The 19494-nt window shown below is 35.9% G+C and overlaps 1 protein-coding gene across 13 annotated transcripts in view; it reads right to left on the bottom strand.

Annotated features, from left to right (window-relative positions):
• TRIM37 (tripartite motif containing 37) overlaps nucleotides 1–19494 on the bottom strand; it is a 240633-nt gene that overhangs the window by 201420 nt on the left and 19719 nt on the right. For 12 of the 13 annotated variants that reach the window (XM_025440883.3, XM_025440882.3, XM_025440881.3 and 9 more), the window contains exons 6-9: nucleotides 18831–18953; nucleotides 17093–17216; nucleotides 16057–16124; nucleotides 4435–4559 (exon numbers count right to left, since the gene is read on the bottom strand). In XM_025440883.3, the coding sequence (XP_025296668.1) occupies nucleotides 4435–4559; nucleotides 16057–16124; nucleotides 17093–17216; nucleotides 18831–18953 (440 nt within the window). The remainder of the gene's footprint in view (nucleotides 1–4434; nucleotides 4560–16056; nucleotides 16125–17092; nucleotides 17217–18830; nucleotides 18954–19494) is intronic. The other variant, XM_049114152.1, reaches the window with a different exon arrangement.

Consider the following 19494-nt stretch of genomic DNA (forward strand, 5'->3'; position numbering starts at 1 on the left):
TGCCTAAAAAAAAAATCAGTGATTTGCCAGAAAAACACAGCACAGATTTAAAAATATATTACTTGTGGGGGAGGGAGGGCACTGCCTAAGTGGCTCAGTCGGTTGAGCGTCCACCTCTTATTTTCAGCCCAAGTCATGATCTCAAGGCCATGTGAAGTTGTCTCTCTCTCCCTTTGTCCCTACCCCTGGTCCTGGTCCTATAAGCGTGCTTCTCTCTCTCTCACAAAGAAATAAAATTTTTAAAAATACATAATGTTTATTTCATGGTAAGTATGTACAGATAAATAGCTTGTATCTTTTTCATAGTAAGTAGATGAAGTTTATCCTGCAAGAGTTAACTATATAGCTACTATCCTACTGTCAAGCACCTCTTGGGGATCCCTGGGTGGCTCAGCGGTTTAGCACCTGCCTTCAGCCCAGGGCATGATCCTGGAGTTCCAGGATCCAGTCCCAGGAGCATTAAACAGGATGCATTATACAGCTGACCCTTGAACAACGTAAGTTTGAATTGTATAGGCTCACTCATAATCAGATATTTTTCAATATAACATGGTACAGCAAATGTATTTTCTCTTATGATTTTCTTTTCTCTAGCTTACTTTATAGTAAGAATATAGTATATAATACATACACCATGCAAAATATGTCTTAATCAACTTTATGTTATCGATAAGGCTTCTGGTCAGCAGTAAGCTATCAGCAGTTAATTTTTTGGAGAATCAAAAGTATGTGTTGGGATGCCTGGGTGGCTCAGTTGTTGGGCATATGCCTTCAGTTCAGGGCGTGATTCTGGAGTCCTGGGATCACGTCCCACATCGGGCTCCCTACATGGAGCCTGCTTTTCCGCCTTCTGCCTATGTCTCTGCCTGTTTCTCTCTTGCGAATAAATAAATAAAATCGTTAAAAAAAAAAGTTGTATGTGGATTTTTGTATGCTCAGGAACCAGCATTCCTACATTGTTCAAAGGTCAACTGTAATCGATTAACAAATATTGGATTTTTAAATACAACTCTCCACTATTTAATATGTTATGAATTTAATTACATATTAATATGTAATGTATATGCAGTAAGATTATTAGTTCTTCCTCTGTGTCCCCTGTGTAGCACCTACAACAGTGCTGAACATGTAGATGGTCTTAAGTAAATAACAGTGTACTTGTTCAGTGACTTTTATTCTCCATAATGGAACTTAAGGGAATCCAGGACCACAAACCTTAGGAACATTCACCACTGCCTTTGCACAACTAATATTTGATCCGTAAATTAATGTCAATAAATGTTGGCCTTTCTTATTTGGATCTCTACTATGCTGATACAAGGCATCAACAGATGAACACCTGCTTCCTGTATTTTGCAATCCATAAACTGAGTTTCTTTAACAACTACAGTTAAGTTACAAGCCAAACTCTCCAGTAAGGCAGTAATAAGCATTACTGGGGAGAGAGAGAGTCTTAAGGTGAACTTTATCCATGAAAAGCTCCTTAATTGTCATACATTTTTGTTTTTTAAATTTTTGGTGGGGGATCCCTGGGTGGCGCACTGGTTTAGCGCCTGCCTTTGGCCCAGGGCGCGATCCTGGAGACCCGGGATCGAATCCCACGTCAGGCTCCCGGTGCATGGAGCCTGCTTCTCCCTCTGCCTGTGTCTCTGCCTCTCTCTCTCTCTCTCTCTCTCTCTGTGACTATCATAAATAAATAAAAATTAAAAAAAAAAATTTAAATTTTTGGTGGTTTCCTCTTTATTGATGTTCCTCCTACTTTCCTCCCTTGCTCCCTGCCTCCCCAATTTCAGTCCATTCCATCTACACCCAAAAAAGAAGGTAATGAAAAGGAAGGGACTTGCTGGGGTTCTGAGCCACGTGGGCAGTTAGGAACAGAAAGCAAAACAATTAGAGGATATAAGAGTGATTGACAAGAAGTCTAATGCAGAAGTGCCTGCCTAATGAGCTGCTGCAAGCAGCATCAGCATAGGAGTTTATCTCTATCTACAGTTCCCGAACTTTAGCACAGAATTACTCAGGATGCCCAAGATTCATTTTTCAGACATCATCATCAAAGATGATCAAGGAAGAGGCCTACGAATTTGTATTTCGACAAACACCACGGGTGGTTCTGAAATAAGTGATCTATGCACCATACTTTGATATGAAAAACATTTATCTTTATGTATGGTATTTATGTCAAAACTTATATTTCATTCCACTAGTGATGGAATGGTTGAGAAAAGGTATTTTTTAAAACTGAAATGACTGACCGTGTTATCAAAGAGGCAGCCTTGAGATACTGGTGAACATCCTTAGTTCACCCAAATCTACTTAACAATAGTAAATACCAAGTCCTTTTAATAACATTTAGTACTTGATTAAAATAGGAGTATTATACCTGGTTTGTTAATTCAGAGAGAAATGAAGACTTACTGGTCAGTGAGAACTACCTGAGTTCTGGTTGTCAAAAGAAATTTCCCTTCTGCTTATAGGACTGTGGGTGGTCCAGTTACATCAGTGATTCTAAACCAGGGGCAGTTTTGCTCCTAGGAAGCATTTGGCAATGTCTGGAACTATTTTTGTCACAACTGTAAAGGAAAAGGTGCTACTGGGATACTGATAAACACCCTACAAGAAACAACAAAGTTTCCTCAACCCCACAAAGAATTATCCTGATCAACAATGCCAAGGTTGAAGAACCCTGGTTTGCACTATACCGTCTAGTAACATCAATGCCCATCGGAGGAGATCACATATTAAAGAAAAAAGAAAAAGCAGTTAAACACATATACCTTTTTAAAACAAAGGCTATTTCCTAAAGGTAACACAGCTCTCAACATGCTAGAAAGACGTGGCAATATTCCATAAACCATCTTTAAAGTCTAAGATGGACTAAAATCTGTTGTACTGATTTCTTCTGAGACAGTGGTTTATTAACCTTTCATCTTAGGAAATATGGAGATTTTAAAAAGAACAAAATACAAATGCCTTACTGTACCAAATGTTATGGACTGAATTTTGTCCCCCAAAATTTGTGTATTAAGGCTCTAACCCCCAACATATTTGGAGACAGGACTTTTAGGGCGGCAATTAAAGTTAACGGAAGTTATAAGGGTGGGAGGGAGCCTAACTCAATAAAGTTCATGTCCTTAGAAGAGGAAAAGACACCAGACACTAATCTCTGTGCTTGAAAGAAAAGGTCTTATGAGGATGCAGGGAGAAGGTGGCTGTCTGCAAGCCAGCAAGAGGCCTCATCAGAAATCTAATTTCTGAGCACCTTCATCTTGGGACTTCTTGCCTCCAGAATTGTGAGAGAATAAACTTATGCAGTAGAAACCATCCAGTCTGTGGTATTTTTGTTATGGCAGTCCAAACAGATTAATCCATCCAGGGATTTTATTTCAAGCAACCTGAGAGGTATGAGCTAGCACTTAAAATTTTCAAAAGAATCCAACTTAATCTAACATACTACATCTAATGTGAGGAACAACTGCTCTAACACCACATGCTTGAAAGAATGTGCTGTTCAAGAGAATTCTAAGACTGCTCAAAATAAAAACTAAAACTATGCATAGGATGCAACCAAGTATTTCCTCCCACTACCTTTTATGATCTGAAGGTAACATCATGTCCCCTTCAGAATCTTTTGGCATTTCATCCATTTTCTGAGTTTTGTTTCTGGCAACATACATGTAAAACAAGGTGTTACAGAGACAGAAGTAATCTCAAGAGGTAAATAAAAGAATGAACATACTACATCACGGATGGGCCTTGAGAGTACTATGCTAAGTAAAATAAGTAAGAGAAAGACAAATACCATATGATCTCACTTATATGTGTTATCTAAAAAAGGGGACAGGAGGTATAAACTTCCAGTTATTCTATAAATCACAGGAACACAGTGTACAGCATGGTGACTATAGTAAATAACACTGTACTGCATATCCAAAAGTTGCTAAGAAAAAAAAAAAAAAACCCCACAAAGGTTGCTAAGAGAGTACATCTTAAAAGTTCTCATTCCAAAAAAAAATTTTATAACTGTTTATAGTGAGAGATGTTATCTAGACTTAATGTCGTGATCATTTTGCAATATTTACAAAGATCAAATCATTATGTTGTACACTTGGAACTAATATGAGGTTACTGCCAATTTTATCTCAATTTAAAAGAATGAACAGATACTGATAAAACTGAATTGGGATCAATTACTTTTTCTATAGAAGGTGACACTCTGGGAAGAACGAACTCCTAATTCAAGATCTGCTCTTTGTAATCAAAAGCTAAGTCCACCAGAATTATTTTTAACCAGATTTACATGCATAACTAAAGTTCACCAGATGACATCATTTTAAGTAACACCCTGAAAACCATGGAGTTAAGAAAAATAATATTGTTTTGAAACAAGTATATGTATTTGCACATGAACTTCAAATGAAATAACTGTCATACCTGGTAAAGTCTGGTGGAACAGGAGTGGTAACAAAGGAAGCCATGGGCTTTCGATGAACTTGCTGAAACATCATGAGGATCTCTGAGCTCTTAGATATCAACTCACTCTTACTACAAGACCGCAGCTGTGTGAGAAAAAAAACTGAATAAACAAAATTAATATTTAATGGCATCTCAAATCCTTAATAAAGAATAAAAACAAATTATTTTGGTTAGTAGGGACTGAGTGGCTCTGCTGGTTAGGCAGCTGACTCTCGATTTTGACTCAGGTCATAATCTCAAGGTCTTGGGATGGAGCCTTGAATCAGTCAGCAGAGAGTGCTTTGTGCTCAGCAGAGAGTCTGCTTGAGGACTCTCTCCCCCTCTCCCTCTGTCTCTCCTCCTCTCACATGTGCTCTTTCTCTCTCTAAAATAAAATGAATCTTGGGATGCCTGGGTGGCTCAGCGGTTTAATGCCTGCCTTCAGCCCAGCAAGGATCCTGGAGTCCTGGGATCGAGTCCCACATCAGGTTCCCTGCGTGGAGCCTGCTTCTCCCTCTGCCTGCGTCTCTGCCTCTCTCTCCGTGTCTCTCTCATAAATAAATAAATAAAATCTTTAAAAATAATAAATCTTAAAAAATTATTTGGTCTATATATTGAAAAAATGAGATAAAGAAAAACAGAATGACTTTCAAAGTGGTTTTGAGAGTTAAGAATCTACACAGAATCTAGGTTATTTCCATTCTAATAATAAAGTCATTGAACAAGCATATTTGATTTTAATGCATTTTTTTCTCCTTACATATTAGCATAAATCCAACTTTCAGCAACCACAAATATATTTTAGCCTGGCATAGTAAAGCTATTATATATATTAATGAGAAAACCTCTATAAGTCAAGAGCCCTCAAACAAGGATTTCTCAAACTGCATTCCAGGAGAGAAAGAGATGTTAAGATGTCCCACAGATGTGGGACGCCCAGGTGGCTCAGCGGTTAAGCATCTGACTTTGGCTAAGGTCGTGATCCTGGAGTTCCAGGATCAAGTCCCACATTGGGCTCCTTACAGGGAGCCTGCTTCTCCCTCTGCCTGTATCTCTGCCTCTCTCTCTGTGTGTCTCATGAATAAATAATTTTTTTTTTTTAAAGTAACAGACACAAAGAAGTCTTAACCCATATCAATTTGGAAAACACTACTTTATCTAGTGCCAAACATAAAAACTGAGAAATTCAATTTTAGTAAAATAAACATGGTCGCTAAAAAGACTTTCAATTCAAGACAATCAATTTGAAGTCCTAATTCTGCCAAGCACTCATTATACGACTTTCAGAGTCTGTTTATCTGTAAAACTGGAATAGTATCTACTGCTGCTTGCTTCACTGGGATTGTTATAACAATCACAAAGACATTTGTGAGAAAGCTTTATGAACTGTTAAAGATTAAACTGTGTCTCCATCAAACTCCTATGTTAGGTCCTAACCCCTAATAGCTCAGAGTGTAACTATTTTTGGAGATAAGGTCTTCAGAGAAGGACAGAGAAAATAGCCATCTGCAAGAGACATCGCAGGGTAAAGCAAACCTGATGTCACTGATCTTGGACTTCCAGCCTCCAGAACCGTAAGAAAATAAATCTGTTGTTTAAGCCTCCTAGTCTGTGGTATTTTGTTATGGATGCCCTACCAAATTAATACACTATCAAATCTCATATAGATGATATTCATCCCACGACACTATAACTAGGCTTATATCTTTAAAATGATAGTTGCATATAGCTCATGAAGAATGATATGACCAGTATATTAAAAATATCAAAACTTATAGCTTTTGTTCAAATATTTATTGAATGCATATTATGAATATCCTTCCTTGATCCCACTTTCTCCAAAGGTAATTCATTCAACTGAAGTTAATTATTGCTATTCACGTGTTTCCACATGTATTGTTTAGCGATGTTCTGAATGTTTCTAAACTTTACATAAATACTATCAAGATATGTTAGTACGTAGCCTACATCTTCTATTTACTAGTGTTTCTGGGATTTGTTTATTGATATTTAAGCAGTTTTAACTCATTTCAGCAGTTTTAAAGAACATCATTGCATGAATATAGTATAAGTTATTTTTCTCTATCAACGGACATATGGGTTGCTTCCCATTCTTCACTATTAAAAGTAACTCTGGGGACACCTGGGTGGGTCAGCAGTTGAGCACCTGCCTTCGGCCCAGGGCGTAATCCTGAAATCCCAGGACTGAGTCTCATATTGGGCTCCCTGCATGGAGCCTGCTTCTCTCTCTGCTTATGTCTCTGCCTCTCTGTCTCTCATGAATAAATAAATAAAATATTTAATAATAAATAAATATATGTATGTATGGGTATATATATATATGTATGTAACTCTGGAGCGAAGACCCTTGTGCATAGTTCCTTGTACACATATGCAACTTTCTCACATTATGTCTTGATATAGGACAAGAAACACAACTTTTTTTTTTTTTTAATTCAGGAGTATGTTGGCTATTTGGGGGCCCTTTGCTCTTTTCATTTTATTTTATTTATTTATTTTTTTTAGTTTTTATCTATTTATGATAGTCACACAGAGAGAGAGAGAGAGAGAGAGAGAGAAAGGCAGAGACACAGGCAGAGGGAGAAGCAGGCTCCATGCACCGGGAGCCCGACGTGGGACTCGATCCCGGGTCTCCAGGATCGCGCCCTGGGCCAAAGGCAGGCGCCAAACCGCTGTGCCACCCAGGGATCCCTGCTCTTTTCATTTTAATATGGGAATTTTACCAAATTCTGAGAAAATTCATGTTGAAATAAAGACTGAACTGCACTTATAAGATTCAAGAGTCTAGTACATTTGTAATACTGAATTTTCCTCTAGATGAATATATTGTAGTCCATAAAATATAACAGACCATAGATCATTAAACATAACTGTTTGATATGCCTGCCATTAAGGAAAAAAAAAGTCAATTATGGCTGTGCTGTATCTACTGTTAAAACACATCTCATTTCAGAGATAGTATAACATACAACTGAGAACCAATGAAATATAGAATATTTCTTCACTCAATTCTTTCTTGTTTTATAATAGTGTCTACAAAGGTCTTCAACATCTTTTATTAAACTTATTCAAAATTCTTAGTTTTTGTTACTATGAGAGAGATTTTTTTTTTGAAAGATTTTTTTCAATTTTCTGATTATTCCTGATATACAAAAACACTACTGATTTTTATGTCTTAAATATACATCCAGCAACCAAGATAAACTCACTAAAAAGGTGTAAGTTATATACTTTCTACATAGATAACCACATCCTCTGCAAATAACAAATTTTATCTCTTCCTTTCAATATATTTATACTCCACTTACACTACATTTATACTTAATACAGAGGACCAGAGCCTGGGTGGCTCAGTCAGTTAAACGTCCGACTCATTGTTTGGGCTCAGGTCATGATCTCAGGGTCATGGGATTGAGCCCATGTCAGGCTCCGAGCTCAGTGAGTAGTCTGCTTGAGATTCTCTCTCTAAAGTAAGTAAATAAATCTTAAAAAAAAAAAAAAAAATACACAGGACCAGCACACTCAGAAGTGAAGCAACGAAAAGGAGACAAACCTGGATTCTATATCAGAGAGCTTCTCATATTTTACACCATTTAGATTATTTCCTATAGACCTTTAAAATAAAGTTAATGTAGTTCCCTTTTATTCCTAGTTTGCTAAGTAATTTGGCCATGAATGAGGGTCAAATATAATAATGTTGCTTTAAAAATTAATATTATCCCCCCAAAATTTAATATTACCCTATTCATTTCTACCCATATACTCATATATATATATATAAAGGTTTTGCCCTTTATTTATTTATTTTTTTTAAGATTTTATTTATTTATGGGGGGGGGGCAGAGGGAGAAGCAGGCTCCATGCAGGGACCCTGACATGGGACTTGATCTCGAGCCTCCAGGTCAGGCCCTGGGCTAAGGTGGCGCTAAGCCACTGAGCCACCCGGGCTGCCCCGGTTTTACCCTTTAAATTTTTATTTATTTATGATAGTCACACAGAGAGAGAGAGAGAGGCAGAGACACAGGCAGAGGGAGAAGCAGGCTCCATGCACCGGGAGCCTGACGCGGGACTTGATCCTGGGTCTCCAGGATCGCGCCCTGGGCCAAAGGCAGGCGCTAAACCGCTGTGCCACCCAGGGATCCCCTGGTTTTTCCCTTTAATCTCAAGTTATAATCAGGAAGATTTTTCTGATAATGAAACATTCCTTTGATTAACCCTGCCTGGTCTTGCTTTTTTTTTTTTTTTTTTTTTAAGATTTTATTTTTAAGTAATCTTTATACCTAACATAGGACTTGAACTCACAACCCTAAGATTAAGAGTCACTTCACCAACTGAACCAGCCAGGCACCCTGTTCTTGCTTGTTTTCATAAATAGTCTACTGATTTGTCTGATAGTATATATTTAAGATTTTGGCATTTATGTTTACAATAAAATTGAGCTTCAATTTCCTTATATTGTTCTTATAACAACTGATTTTTTTTTAAAGATTTTATTTATTTATTCATGGAAGACACAGAGAGAGAGAGAGAGAGAGAGAGAGAGGCAGAGACACAGGCAGAGGGAGAAGCAGGCTCCCTGAAAGGAGCCTGACGTGGGACTCGATCCTGGGTCTCCAGGATCACATCCTGGGCTGAAGGCAGCGCTAAACTGCTGAGCCACCCAGGCTGCCCATAACAACTGATTATTAATGTTACATCATCTCAAAGAATGATAGGTAGTACTTCTGTGTTTGCTAAAAAAAAAAAAATTACTTAAGGCAGGAGACTGATATTTAAAGATCTGATAAAAAAATTTTACCTTAGTCTGAATTTAATGCCTTTTGAAGAAGACTTATTACCAATAAAATTTACTTCATGTTTCTTGTTTAAATTATATACTTTCTATGGGTGCCTGTGTAGCTCATTCAGTTAAGTGTCTCTCAATCTCAGCTCAGGTTTTGACATCAGGGCCATTAGTTCAAGTCCTGTATTAGGCTTCACACAGGGCATGGAGCCAAATAAATAAATAAATATTTTTTCCTTAAAATTATCCTCTTCATATAGATTCTACTTCAATAAAGTTGCTCATATTTGTGTTTTACATATATATATATATAAACACAATGTAAACATTTACTTTTAAAAATTAAATTTCAAAAAAAATTTAAATTTCTACTATATTGGACACCTGGGTGGCTCAACAGTTGAGTGCCTCCCTTCAGCCCAGGATGTGATCCTAGAGTCCCGGGATCAAGTCCCACATTGGGCTCCCTGCATGGAGCCTACTTCTCTCTCTGCCTGTGTCTCTGTCTCTGTCTCTCTCATGAATAAATAAAAATCTTTTTAAAAATAAAAAATAAAAATAAGAAAAATAAATTTCTTCTGTATTTATACTCCAATTCTTCCTCCCAATATTAGACACTTACTTCATTTTTCTTGATAACCTTGCTAGAATATCATCTATTTATGTTTTTCAAAGATCCAATATTGGGTATACTGATACTTCCAACTATTTCATGGCACTCTCTTTTGTGAATTTCATCAGTATCTTCACAATTTCTTTTCCATTTTATGCCTCTACACTATTGTTCTTTTATAAAGGCTTCTTTAGTTGAATACTTAACCTCATTTATTCATAATTTTCTTAAACTGAATTTTAGTCTAAAATTCTCCTCCTAAATATCCCTTAGCTATGACTGGTATTTTTATAATTTATCATTTCAATTGCAATGTCCTCCTTAGTTCGGTAACTATGTGTATATTTAACTGAGTGCATACTTACATAAATTTTTTTTTTGTTTTTTTTTCCCCACATAAAATTTTTTAAATAATGTTTTCATTTTTGATGTCTACCTTAACTATATTGTGGTCACAGAACATGTTCTTTATACAAATTTGTGAAATTTCTTCAGATTTCTTTTTTTTTTAAGATTTATTTATTTATTTATGATAGAGAAAGAGAGAGAGAGAGAGAGAGAGAGGCAGAGACACAGGCAGAGGAACAAGCAGGCTCCATGCCAGGAGCCCGACGTGGGACTCGATCCCGGGACTCCAGGATCGCGCCCTGGGCCAAAGGCAGGCGCCAAACCGCTGAGCCACCCAGGGATCCCAATTTCTTCAGATTTCTAAATACCTTAGTACACAATCAAGTGTTGAAATGGTTTCATATGAACTGAAAAAGAATATGTATTCTCCATTCCAGGTTTCAGAGTTCCACACATAACTTTTAGATAAAACATCTTAATTTTTTTTCAAATATCCTCTATTCTTACATCTTGTTAGTTGGTGCGATCATTTTGTTAAATATTTAATCACTAGAGTGATTTTATCAGAACCTTATAATTCTGTCAGCATCTGCTTTTGGTATTCTGATTTTATCCTAGAATAGAAAATCATAACTGTCCTATCTTCTTTTTTTTTTTTTAAAGATTTTATTTATTTATTCATAGAGATGCAGAGAAAGAGAGAGGCAGAGACACAGGCAGAGGGAGAAGCAGGCTCCATGCAGAGAGCCTGACATGGGACTTGATCCAGGGTCTCCAGATCACGCCCTGGGCTGCAGGTGGCGCTAAACTGCTGCGCCACCGGGGCTGCCCCTGTCCTATCTTCTTAATCTTAAGGTAGACTGTTCCCTTTTTGTCAGTGTTCCTTTTCATCACTAGTAATGTTTTTCCCCCCACTTTAAATTCCTCATCATTCTCTAGATCTATGTATTATCAAGTAGATCACTGTGGGGTATCTTTATAAGTTCAAATTAATCTGCTTATTATTGATAGCAGTGTCATTCATTGACAATAATACTCAAAATTAAAAAAAAATACTCAATTCAAAAATAACCAGAACAGTAACAAGAAACTGATGGGACAAAGAGAATACAAACAGCAAGATGTTAGACTCAAACTTCACTATATCAGTAAATACAACGCATTTACAAGTAAAATATTGTCCAACCAGATTTGAAAGACCAGATCCAATTATATGCTATCTACAAGACACAGATTTTGAATATTTAGAAACAAATGCATTAAAAATAAAATAACAAAATAAGATATGTCACAGTAACACTAGTTAAAGATGAAGTGGCTCTGTGAAACCAAATAAATTTCAAAACAAAAAATGTTATAAGGATAAAGAAGGTCTTTTCACAGTGAACAGTAAATCAAGAGAACACAATTCTAGATGTTTAGGACCCAAACAGTATGACTTCAAAATACATGAAGCAAAAACTGATAGAACTGACAAAAGAAAAGACAATTATGTTGAAAATGTCAACAGCCCTCTCTCAATAATAAAACAGGTAGACAGAAAATTTACAACGTAGTAGACCTATACAGCATTACCACAAAACTGGACTTCATATTACATATTATTAGAAAAACTTCCTATCATGCAGAAACTAGGTAACATTTCTGAAGGACTCATGTTGAAAGGATATCACAAAGGAAAAAAAGCACTTTGAACACAATTTCTCAAATCAATAATGCCAGCTTCTGTGTTAAGATTTTAGAAAAAGAAGAGCAAAATAAATTCAAACTTAAGCAAAACAATGAGATCGAAACAAAAATCAATGAAATAAAAAAACAAAAACAACTGAGAAAAGCCAAAAGCTAAGTCTTTGAAAACATCAACAAAAATAGATATCCTCTAGCCAACTGATCAGGAGAAAAAGACACAAATTATCAATATAGGAAAGAAAGAGATGATAACACTGCATTCTACAAATTTTGAAAGAGTAGGAAGAGAATATCATAAATTTTGCACCAATATTTTTGTCAAATTCAAATGAAATGAAAAAATTCCCTGGAAGACACCAACTACCAAAGCTCACCCAGTTAAGCAATCAACCCTTGATTTTTGGCTCAGGTCATGATCTCAGAGTTGTGAGACTGAGCCCTGCATTGGGCTCCACACCAGATATGGAACCTGTTTAGGATTCTCTCTTCCTCTCCCTATGCCCCTACCCATGGCACTTGCTCACTCTAAAAAAATTAAATGAAATAAAAAATAAGAATATATCAATTAGGGGATCCCTGGGTGGCTCAGCGGTTTGGCGCCTGCCTTTGGCCCAGGGCGCGATCCTGGAGTCCCAAGATCGAGTCTCGCGTCCGGCTCCTGGCATGGAGCCTGCTTTTCCCTCCTCCTGTGTCTCTGCCTCGCTCTCTCTCTGTGTCTATCGTAAACAAACAAATAAATCTTAAAAAAAAAAAAAAAAAAAAGAATATATCAATTAAAGAAATTGAATTTGTAGTTGAAAATCATTCCACAAAGAAAACAAGGCCCCAATGTCTTCACTGGTAAATTCTATCAAACATCTAAAGAAATAATATCAATCCTACTCAACTTCTTCCAGAAAACTGAAGAGGGCATACTTTACAATTCTTTGAGGCCATCATTATTCTAATAACAAAGCCAGACAAAGATACTTCGAGAAAAATAAACTACCATCTAATATACCTCAGGTACAAAAATGCAAAAAGTCTAAACAAAATCTGATTTAATCAAATCCAATAATGCGTTAAAAGGACAATACATTGACCAAACCACTGTTTTTATCCCAGAAGTACAAAGTTGGTATAATATTTTTAAAAAAAGTTAATTCATTTAAAGAATGAAAAAAGAAAGCCATACGATAATCTCAAAACTTGCAGAAAAAAAAATGACAATATCCAACACTTCTTCCTGATGAAAAATCCCATTATATGGGAATAAAATTTCTAAACCTGATGAAGAATATCTATAAGAGAGCCGGCCTGGGTTGCTCAGTCAGTTGAACAACTCTTGATCTCAGCTCAGGTCTCAATCTCACAGTAGTGGCTTTGAGCCCCACCACAGGCTCCATGCTGGGCATGGAGCCTACTTAAAAAAAAAGAAAGAGAGAGAGAGAGAGAGAGAATATCTACAATAAACCCACTGCTATCATCATAAATTGACATTATACTAGAAGTTCTGGTCAGCAAAACCTGACAGGAAACTAAATAAAAAGCAAAAAGAAAACTGTCTGTATTCAAAGATAGCATGACTATCTGCAGGCAATTCCAGAAATCTACAAAATAGCTACTAGAACTAATAAATTTAGCAAGATTGAAGGATACAAGATCAAAATACAAAAATTAATTATAGGAGCACCTGGTAGCTCAGTGCTTGAGCATCTGCCTTTGACTCAGGTTGTGATCACAGGTCTGGGAAGTAAGTCCCACATCCAGCTCCCTGCAGGGAGCCTGCTTCTCCCTCTGCCTATGTCTCTGCCTCACTCTCTCTCTATCATAAATAAATAAAAATTAAAATAATAAATAAATAAATAAATAAATAAATAAATAAATAATAAATAAATAAATAATAAATAAATACACCAAAGGAATACTACCCACAAGTAAAACAATTGATATATGAAGGAGTTGCAAAAAATTTTTGCTGGAAGAAGCCCAACATAAATTAAGTACATAATATATATAATTCCAATTAAATACAATTCTAGAAAATGCAAATTTATCTATGATAGAAAGCAGATGAGGGGGTTGCCTGGGGAAGGAACTGTGGGGAAAAGCAGGAGAAAAACTTACAAAGAGGCACAAAGAAATTTCGAGGGATGATGAATATGCTTACTATCTTGATTACAGTGACAGTTTTATAGCTATATACTTTATCAAAATTTGTCAAGTTATATATTTTAAATACATGCCAATTATTTTTGTCAATTATTCTTCCATAAAGCTGTTAAAATAAAAGCACATAGATCCCCAGATCTCTGCCCCCACTCTACCACAGATGATTTAAATTTGTTCCAACACTTAGCAGAAACGTGCTAGTTTATTCTCTGGAGGGGAAAAAAATAGTCTCTGGACTAGAGACACACGCACAATTAAGAATGGGAATACTAAAGAGAAAAACAAGAGTCTTTCAATAAATATTTATGTACCAAATTTTATTAAACTGTCAATCAAGTATAAAAACTGAATAAAAAAAACTGAATAAAAATACTTTCAGACATCCAGTCTTAAAAAATTTATTCTGAAGGGCCACCTGGGTGGCTCCATCAGTGAAACATCTGACTCTTGATTTCGGCTCAGGTCAGGAACTCAGGGTTGTGAGTCTGAGCCCAGCATCAGAATCACTGTTAGGCAGGAGCCTGCTTAGGATTGTCTTGTTCCCTCTGCTCCCTCCTCCCCATGCTCCTCATTTGTGCTGTCTCTCTGTCGAGTGGCTCAGTGGTTTAGCACTGCCTTCGGTCCAGGGCCTGGTCCTGGAGACCCGGGATCGAGTCCGATATCAGGCTCCGTGCATGCAGCCTGCTTCTCCCTCTGCCTCTGTCTCTGACTTTCTCTCTCTCTGCCTCTCATGAATAAATAAAATCTTAAAAAAAAAAAAAAAGAAAAAAAAGGAAAGGGAAAGGGAGAGGGAGTGGCAAAGGCAAAGATTGATCAATCCTAATTAACCTTTCAGGAAAGCTAAGGATGATATGTGATACTAAAACAAGTAAAGCAAGAGAGTAGAAGCCATGGAAATCAGGAAATATGGACTTTAACCCAAGAAAGAAGTAAAAAGGGGTGTCCAGGTGGCTTAGCCAGTTAAGCATCTACCTTTGGCTCGGGTCATGATCTCAGGGTCCTGGAATTGGCCCTCGGTCAGGCTCCCTGCTCAGTGGGGAGTCTGCTTCTCCCTCTGCTCCCTCCTCCTCCCCATATCATGCTAATAAAGAAATAAAATCTTTTTTAAAAAATGCAAAGTAGTAAATGGAATCCCCAGGATGATAATTAAGAGAATAATCTGAGGAAACATCTATGTATCAGGCACTCAGAGGAATTCAAGAATTCCAAAACCGAATATAACACAGACTAATATATCAAATATGTAACACTATGCACTTTATTCATTCATCTTCAACATTTTTGCCATTTTGTCCACTGCTATGTTCTGAACATCTTTAAAAAATGCCTGTTACCTATTTGATACTTAATAAAAATTTCCTTAACAGGGAGGCCTGGGTGGCTTAGTGGTTGAACATCTGCCTTTGGCTCAGGTTGTGATCCAGGGGTTCTGGGATTGAGTTCTGCATTAGGGGAGCCTGCTTGTCCCTTTGCTTATGTCTCTGCCTTTCTATCTCTCATGAATAAATAAATAAAATCTTTTAAAAAAATTTCGTTAATAAATAAAAATGTTAATTTTACCATAAGAATTACTACATATAATTGGCAACATTTTATCTCAAAATCACCACTTAAGTCACAATGTCAGAAGATTTTCATCTTTTATAGATTCACAGATTTCTACAGGCTATTCCCTACAAAAATAATAGCGTTCTTACAAAACAGAATAAATCTTATTAAATAAATTTATTAAGTTTATTAAATAAATAACATAATATAATTTATAATATAGTTTATGTTACATATATTATATATATTATAAAATATAATAATAAATAAATAAATCCCAAACACGATGGAGAAACTTGAGAAGAATCTGCTGATTCCTAATTCATAAAAATGCCTAATATAGAACATAGATCTCCCAATCTTTTGGTCTCACACAATCCTGCCCCTCCCCAAATTTTTTTAAGCCTGTTGATAAACTTTTATTTCATTACATTTATTATTTCATTACCTGGTGCTCTACCTCCTGAAGTAAGGATTCCAAGAGCTCTGTTTCCTGTGTTAGAGATGTCTTCTGACCTATTTAAAAGACAGCAAAACACCAACACTCAGCCTCATTACTGGTTTAAAAATGAAATTAACTTTCACTGAACATAGTCAATAACAAGGAATTGATTTCAAGTAAATAAAAGGTCACTAAAGCTACCCTAAAAAATTTCCCCAGAGCTTTAAAAGGCCTAATCTAATATTGCAGTAGCTTTGACAAGGGGATTTCAGAATCAACCTTAACTACAGTTTTAGACAAATTGCAATTCAGATCTATTAAGTTCATCTAGGAATACACAATGACAATATATTCTCTAAGGAAACTGTTACTGCTTTTTCTAAAAGAATACAAACATATATAAAAGAGTACATTTTTTACTCAAATCAACTCTTCTGAAGTACTTCTTTCCCAGAATTTAAATGTGGCTTAAAAAGAAATACAGTAAGTTGGCCAAATGTTACACTACATGTCAACAAATGGTATGTTCTTTAAACATAAGAATCTGTATAAAAAAAAAAAAAGGCAAAGACAAAAACAAAACAAAAAGCCCAAACAGGAATAGTCTCAAGAAACTAGAAACACACAAGAATAAAGAACATAATAATAATTTATTATTACTATAGAGAATTCTGTATTACTAGTAATTCTGTATTACTGTACAGAATTACTATAGAGAAGGAAGAAACTGCTTTAGATGTTGGGAGAAAAAAAAAAAAAAAAAGATGATGACAAGGAAGCCATGGCTGCTGAACCAGGCCATTTTCATTGTAAATCACTAGCCTAAAGAACTAGAAGCATACATATCCATGGGGTTAATGGGAGTTATATTAATTATGTGTAACGTTATTTGATTCAGAGGGACATTTAACAGGTGGAACTTTTACTTTCAAAGGCCATCTTTTCCTAGCCTATAACAACTCACCAACCTTTACCCTTTCAAGATGGAACTTCAAGGAGGCTCAAAGCACCACATATTACAACAGCATAGAAAAACACTCACCCATTAGTGTTATGAGCTTATTCTTTAGCTGTGTGTCTAATCGTGCAATCATCATCTCCACTGCATTCCTAATTTCCCGAACACGCTCATCTTTTGCATTTCTAACAGCTTCTACATTTCGTTCCTAGAAGATAAACAGGTAAAAAAAAAATTGAATTTTTAAAACAGAAGCAGACATAACACAATCACTGCAATTATTCTTAAAGTAAGCTGATTTCCTCTTTAAAAATTGTAATACAATCATACTTTTAAATTGTTTATATATCATAGGCAACTCACTGCTTTAAAAAATCGTGCACTGAAATGAAGCAGGAACAAAATTCTTAAAAGTAAACAAAACAATAAAGTACAGGCTCTTTTAACAGTGAAAGATATGTAATTACAAAATTCTGGTTCAAATACCATATACAAAACAAATACTCAAAGCCCCAATCATATCTGATAAAAAAACCACTATTCAAAAAGAAAAAAGTATACTGATGCCAGGTTCACATCATGTAAAACTAAAACAAATGAAAAATTTCAAACACTGTATGTACTCTAGTTTACAAAGTTTAAAACATTTTTTAGAACAGAGAAAGAAAAAAAAAAAAAAAACCAGGATTTTCAAAGATTACAGAACACATTGCAGACTCTTAAAGCATACCACTAAAAATAAAAAGTAATCTTTCCTATGCTTATTAGAAATATAAGCAGTGAGAATTTCAAAGTTAGGACATGCTCCCTAAAGATCAAATTAAGTTGCCAAGAGAAAATAACAGTAAAAAAAGAGGAGTTAGATGAAGTCCAAAGAGAAGACATTCAAGTTATTTATATTCCAAGATTACTTTGTAGGTAGCATATATGCAACTCAGAAACTTTTTGTATAAAAAAAAATGTTATAAAATAATGCTTTGAATCTTGATTCCTGAAAGGGTTAAGTAAAGATATCTTAAATCAGAAAAGGCCCCAAACCTCACTAGCTACAACTGGCATTCCAGCAATTCCAAAAGTATATTCAGGGGACGCCTGGGTGGCTCAGTGGCTGAGCATCTGCCTTCGACTCAGGGCATGATCCCCCATCCAGCGATCTAGTCCTGCCTTGGGCTCCATGTAGGGAACCTGCTACGCCCTTTGCCTATGTCTCTGCCTCTCTGTCTCTCATGAATAAATGAATAAAATCTTAAAAGAAAGAAAAAAAAAAGTATATTCAGTACTTAAATGTTTGAAACTTGTGTCACATTTCCCCATATAAATAATAAGTGGTAAATAACTCAACCAAATCTGTTTGACCTATAAAGTATCTGAAGAGTAGTGTTAAATATCACTCTTGCAATTCTGTAGAGTTCTAATTCAAGACATCAGAAATAGTTCATTCATTGGTAGCAGAAACTCTCCCAAAAGCTGAGGGTCCAAAGAATGACTCAATGACTTTGTAAAAGTCAATACTATTTACAAGTCGATTATGGACTATATCAAACAGGCTTATTTAACTCATTCACAGATTTTCTGTTTCTGCATAAGAAAAGGCAATTATCTGGTTCCAAATGTGGAACAGGCCAGGGGTTTGGATGCAAATTCCTCAGCTAGTTTGAAGTTGGTGAAACTGACTATAAATATATCTTCTCAAATTTTTAAATCTCGATAATCTCGATTATCGATCGAGATTAATCTCGATTAATTTATTGTATTGTAAAAATACATATATTACATAAGATAGACTATACAATGGATAATGATCTTTCAGTCGTAGTCTTACCACTTCTTGAACTAAGCTGATCAGTTCCATGAGACGCCGACGAAGTTTAGCCACTTCTTCATTCACTTTAGTAACATGCTGTTCATAAATTTCTGCCAAAGGTTTAAAGGTATGTCCACCATGCTATTTAAATTAAGAATAGTTTTAGAACATTTTTTTTTACCTCAACCACTCATACTTCTTTATTAACACTTCGTGGATACTAAGAAACTAGTAAATATTTTCAAATGAATTTTTTTTTGGCTGTCTACTTTGTTAAAATCCACAAGAGCTTTCTCAAGATCACTTGGCCCATATAGGAAATCCTTAATGATTACAGATAAAGAATTTCAGGAAAACATTTACACTCATCTAGAAATCTGTATTCCTTAGAAAGAACCAAAATCTTTAACCATGGCTCAAACCATCTGACACAACTTTATTTGCCACTCTCTTCTTGGTCAGCACTAACTACCCTTTTTCATGTTTTCAAATTTCTTTTCACTAGGCCTTTGCAAAATTAACTCCTTCTGTCTAGGTAGCTCAGTTGTTTGAGTGTCCAACTCTTGATTTCTGCACAGATCATGATCTTGGGGTCACGAGATTGAGCCCCACACTGGGTTCTGTGCTCAGCGTGGGGTCTGCCTGGGATTGTCTCTCCCACTCCCTCTGCCCTTCCCACTTG

The sequence above is a fragment of the Canis lupus genome, chromosome 9, assembly GCF_003254725.2.
Source record: "Canis lupus dingo isolate Sandy chromosome 9, ASM325472v2, whole genome shotgun sequence".
In the NCBI taxonomy this organism is placed as follows: domain Eukaryota; kingdom Metazoa; phylum Chordata; class Mammalia; order Carnivora; family Canidae; genus Canis; species Canis lupus.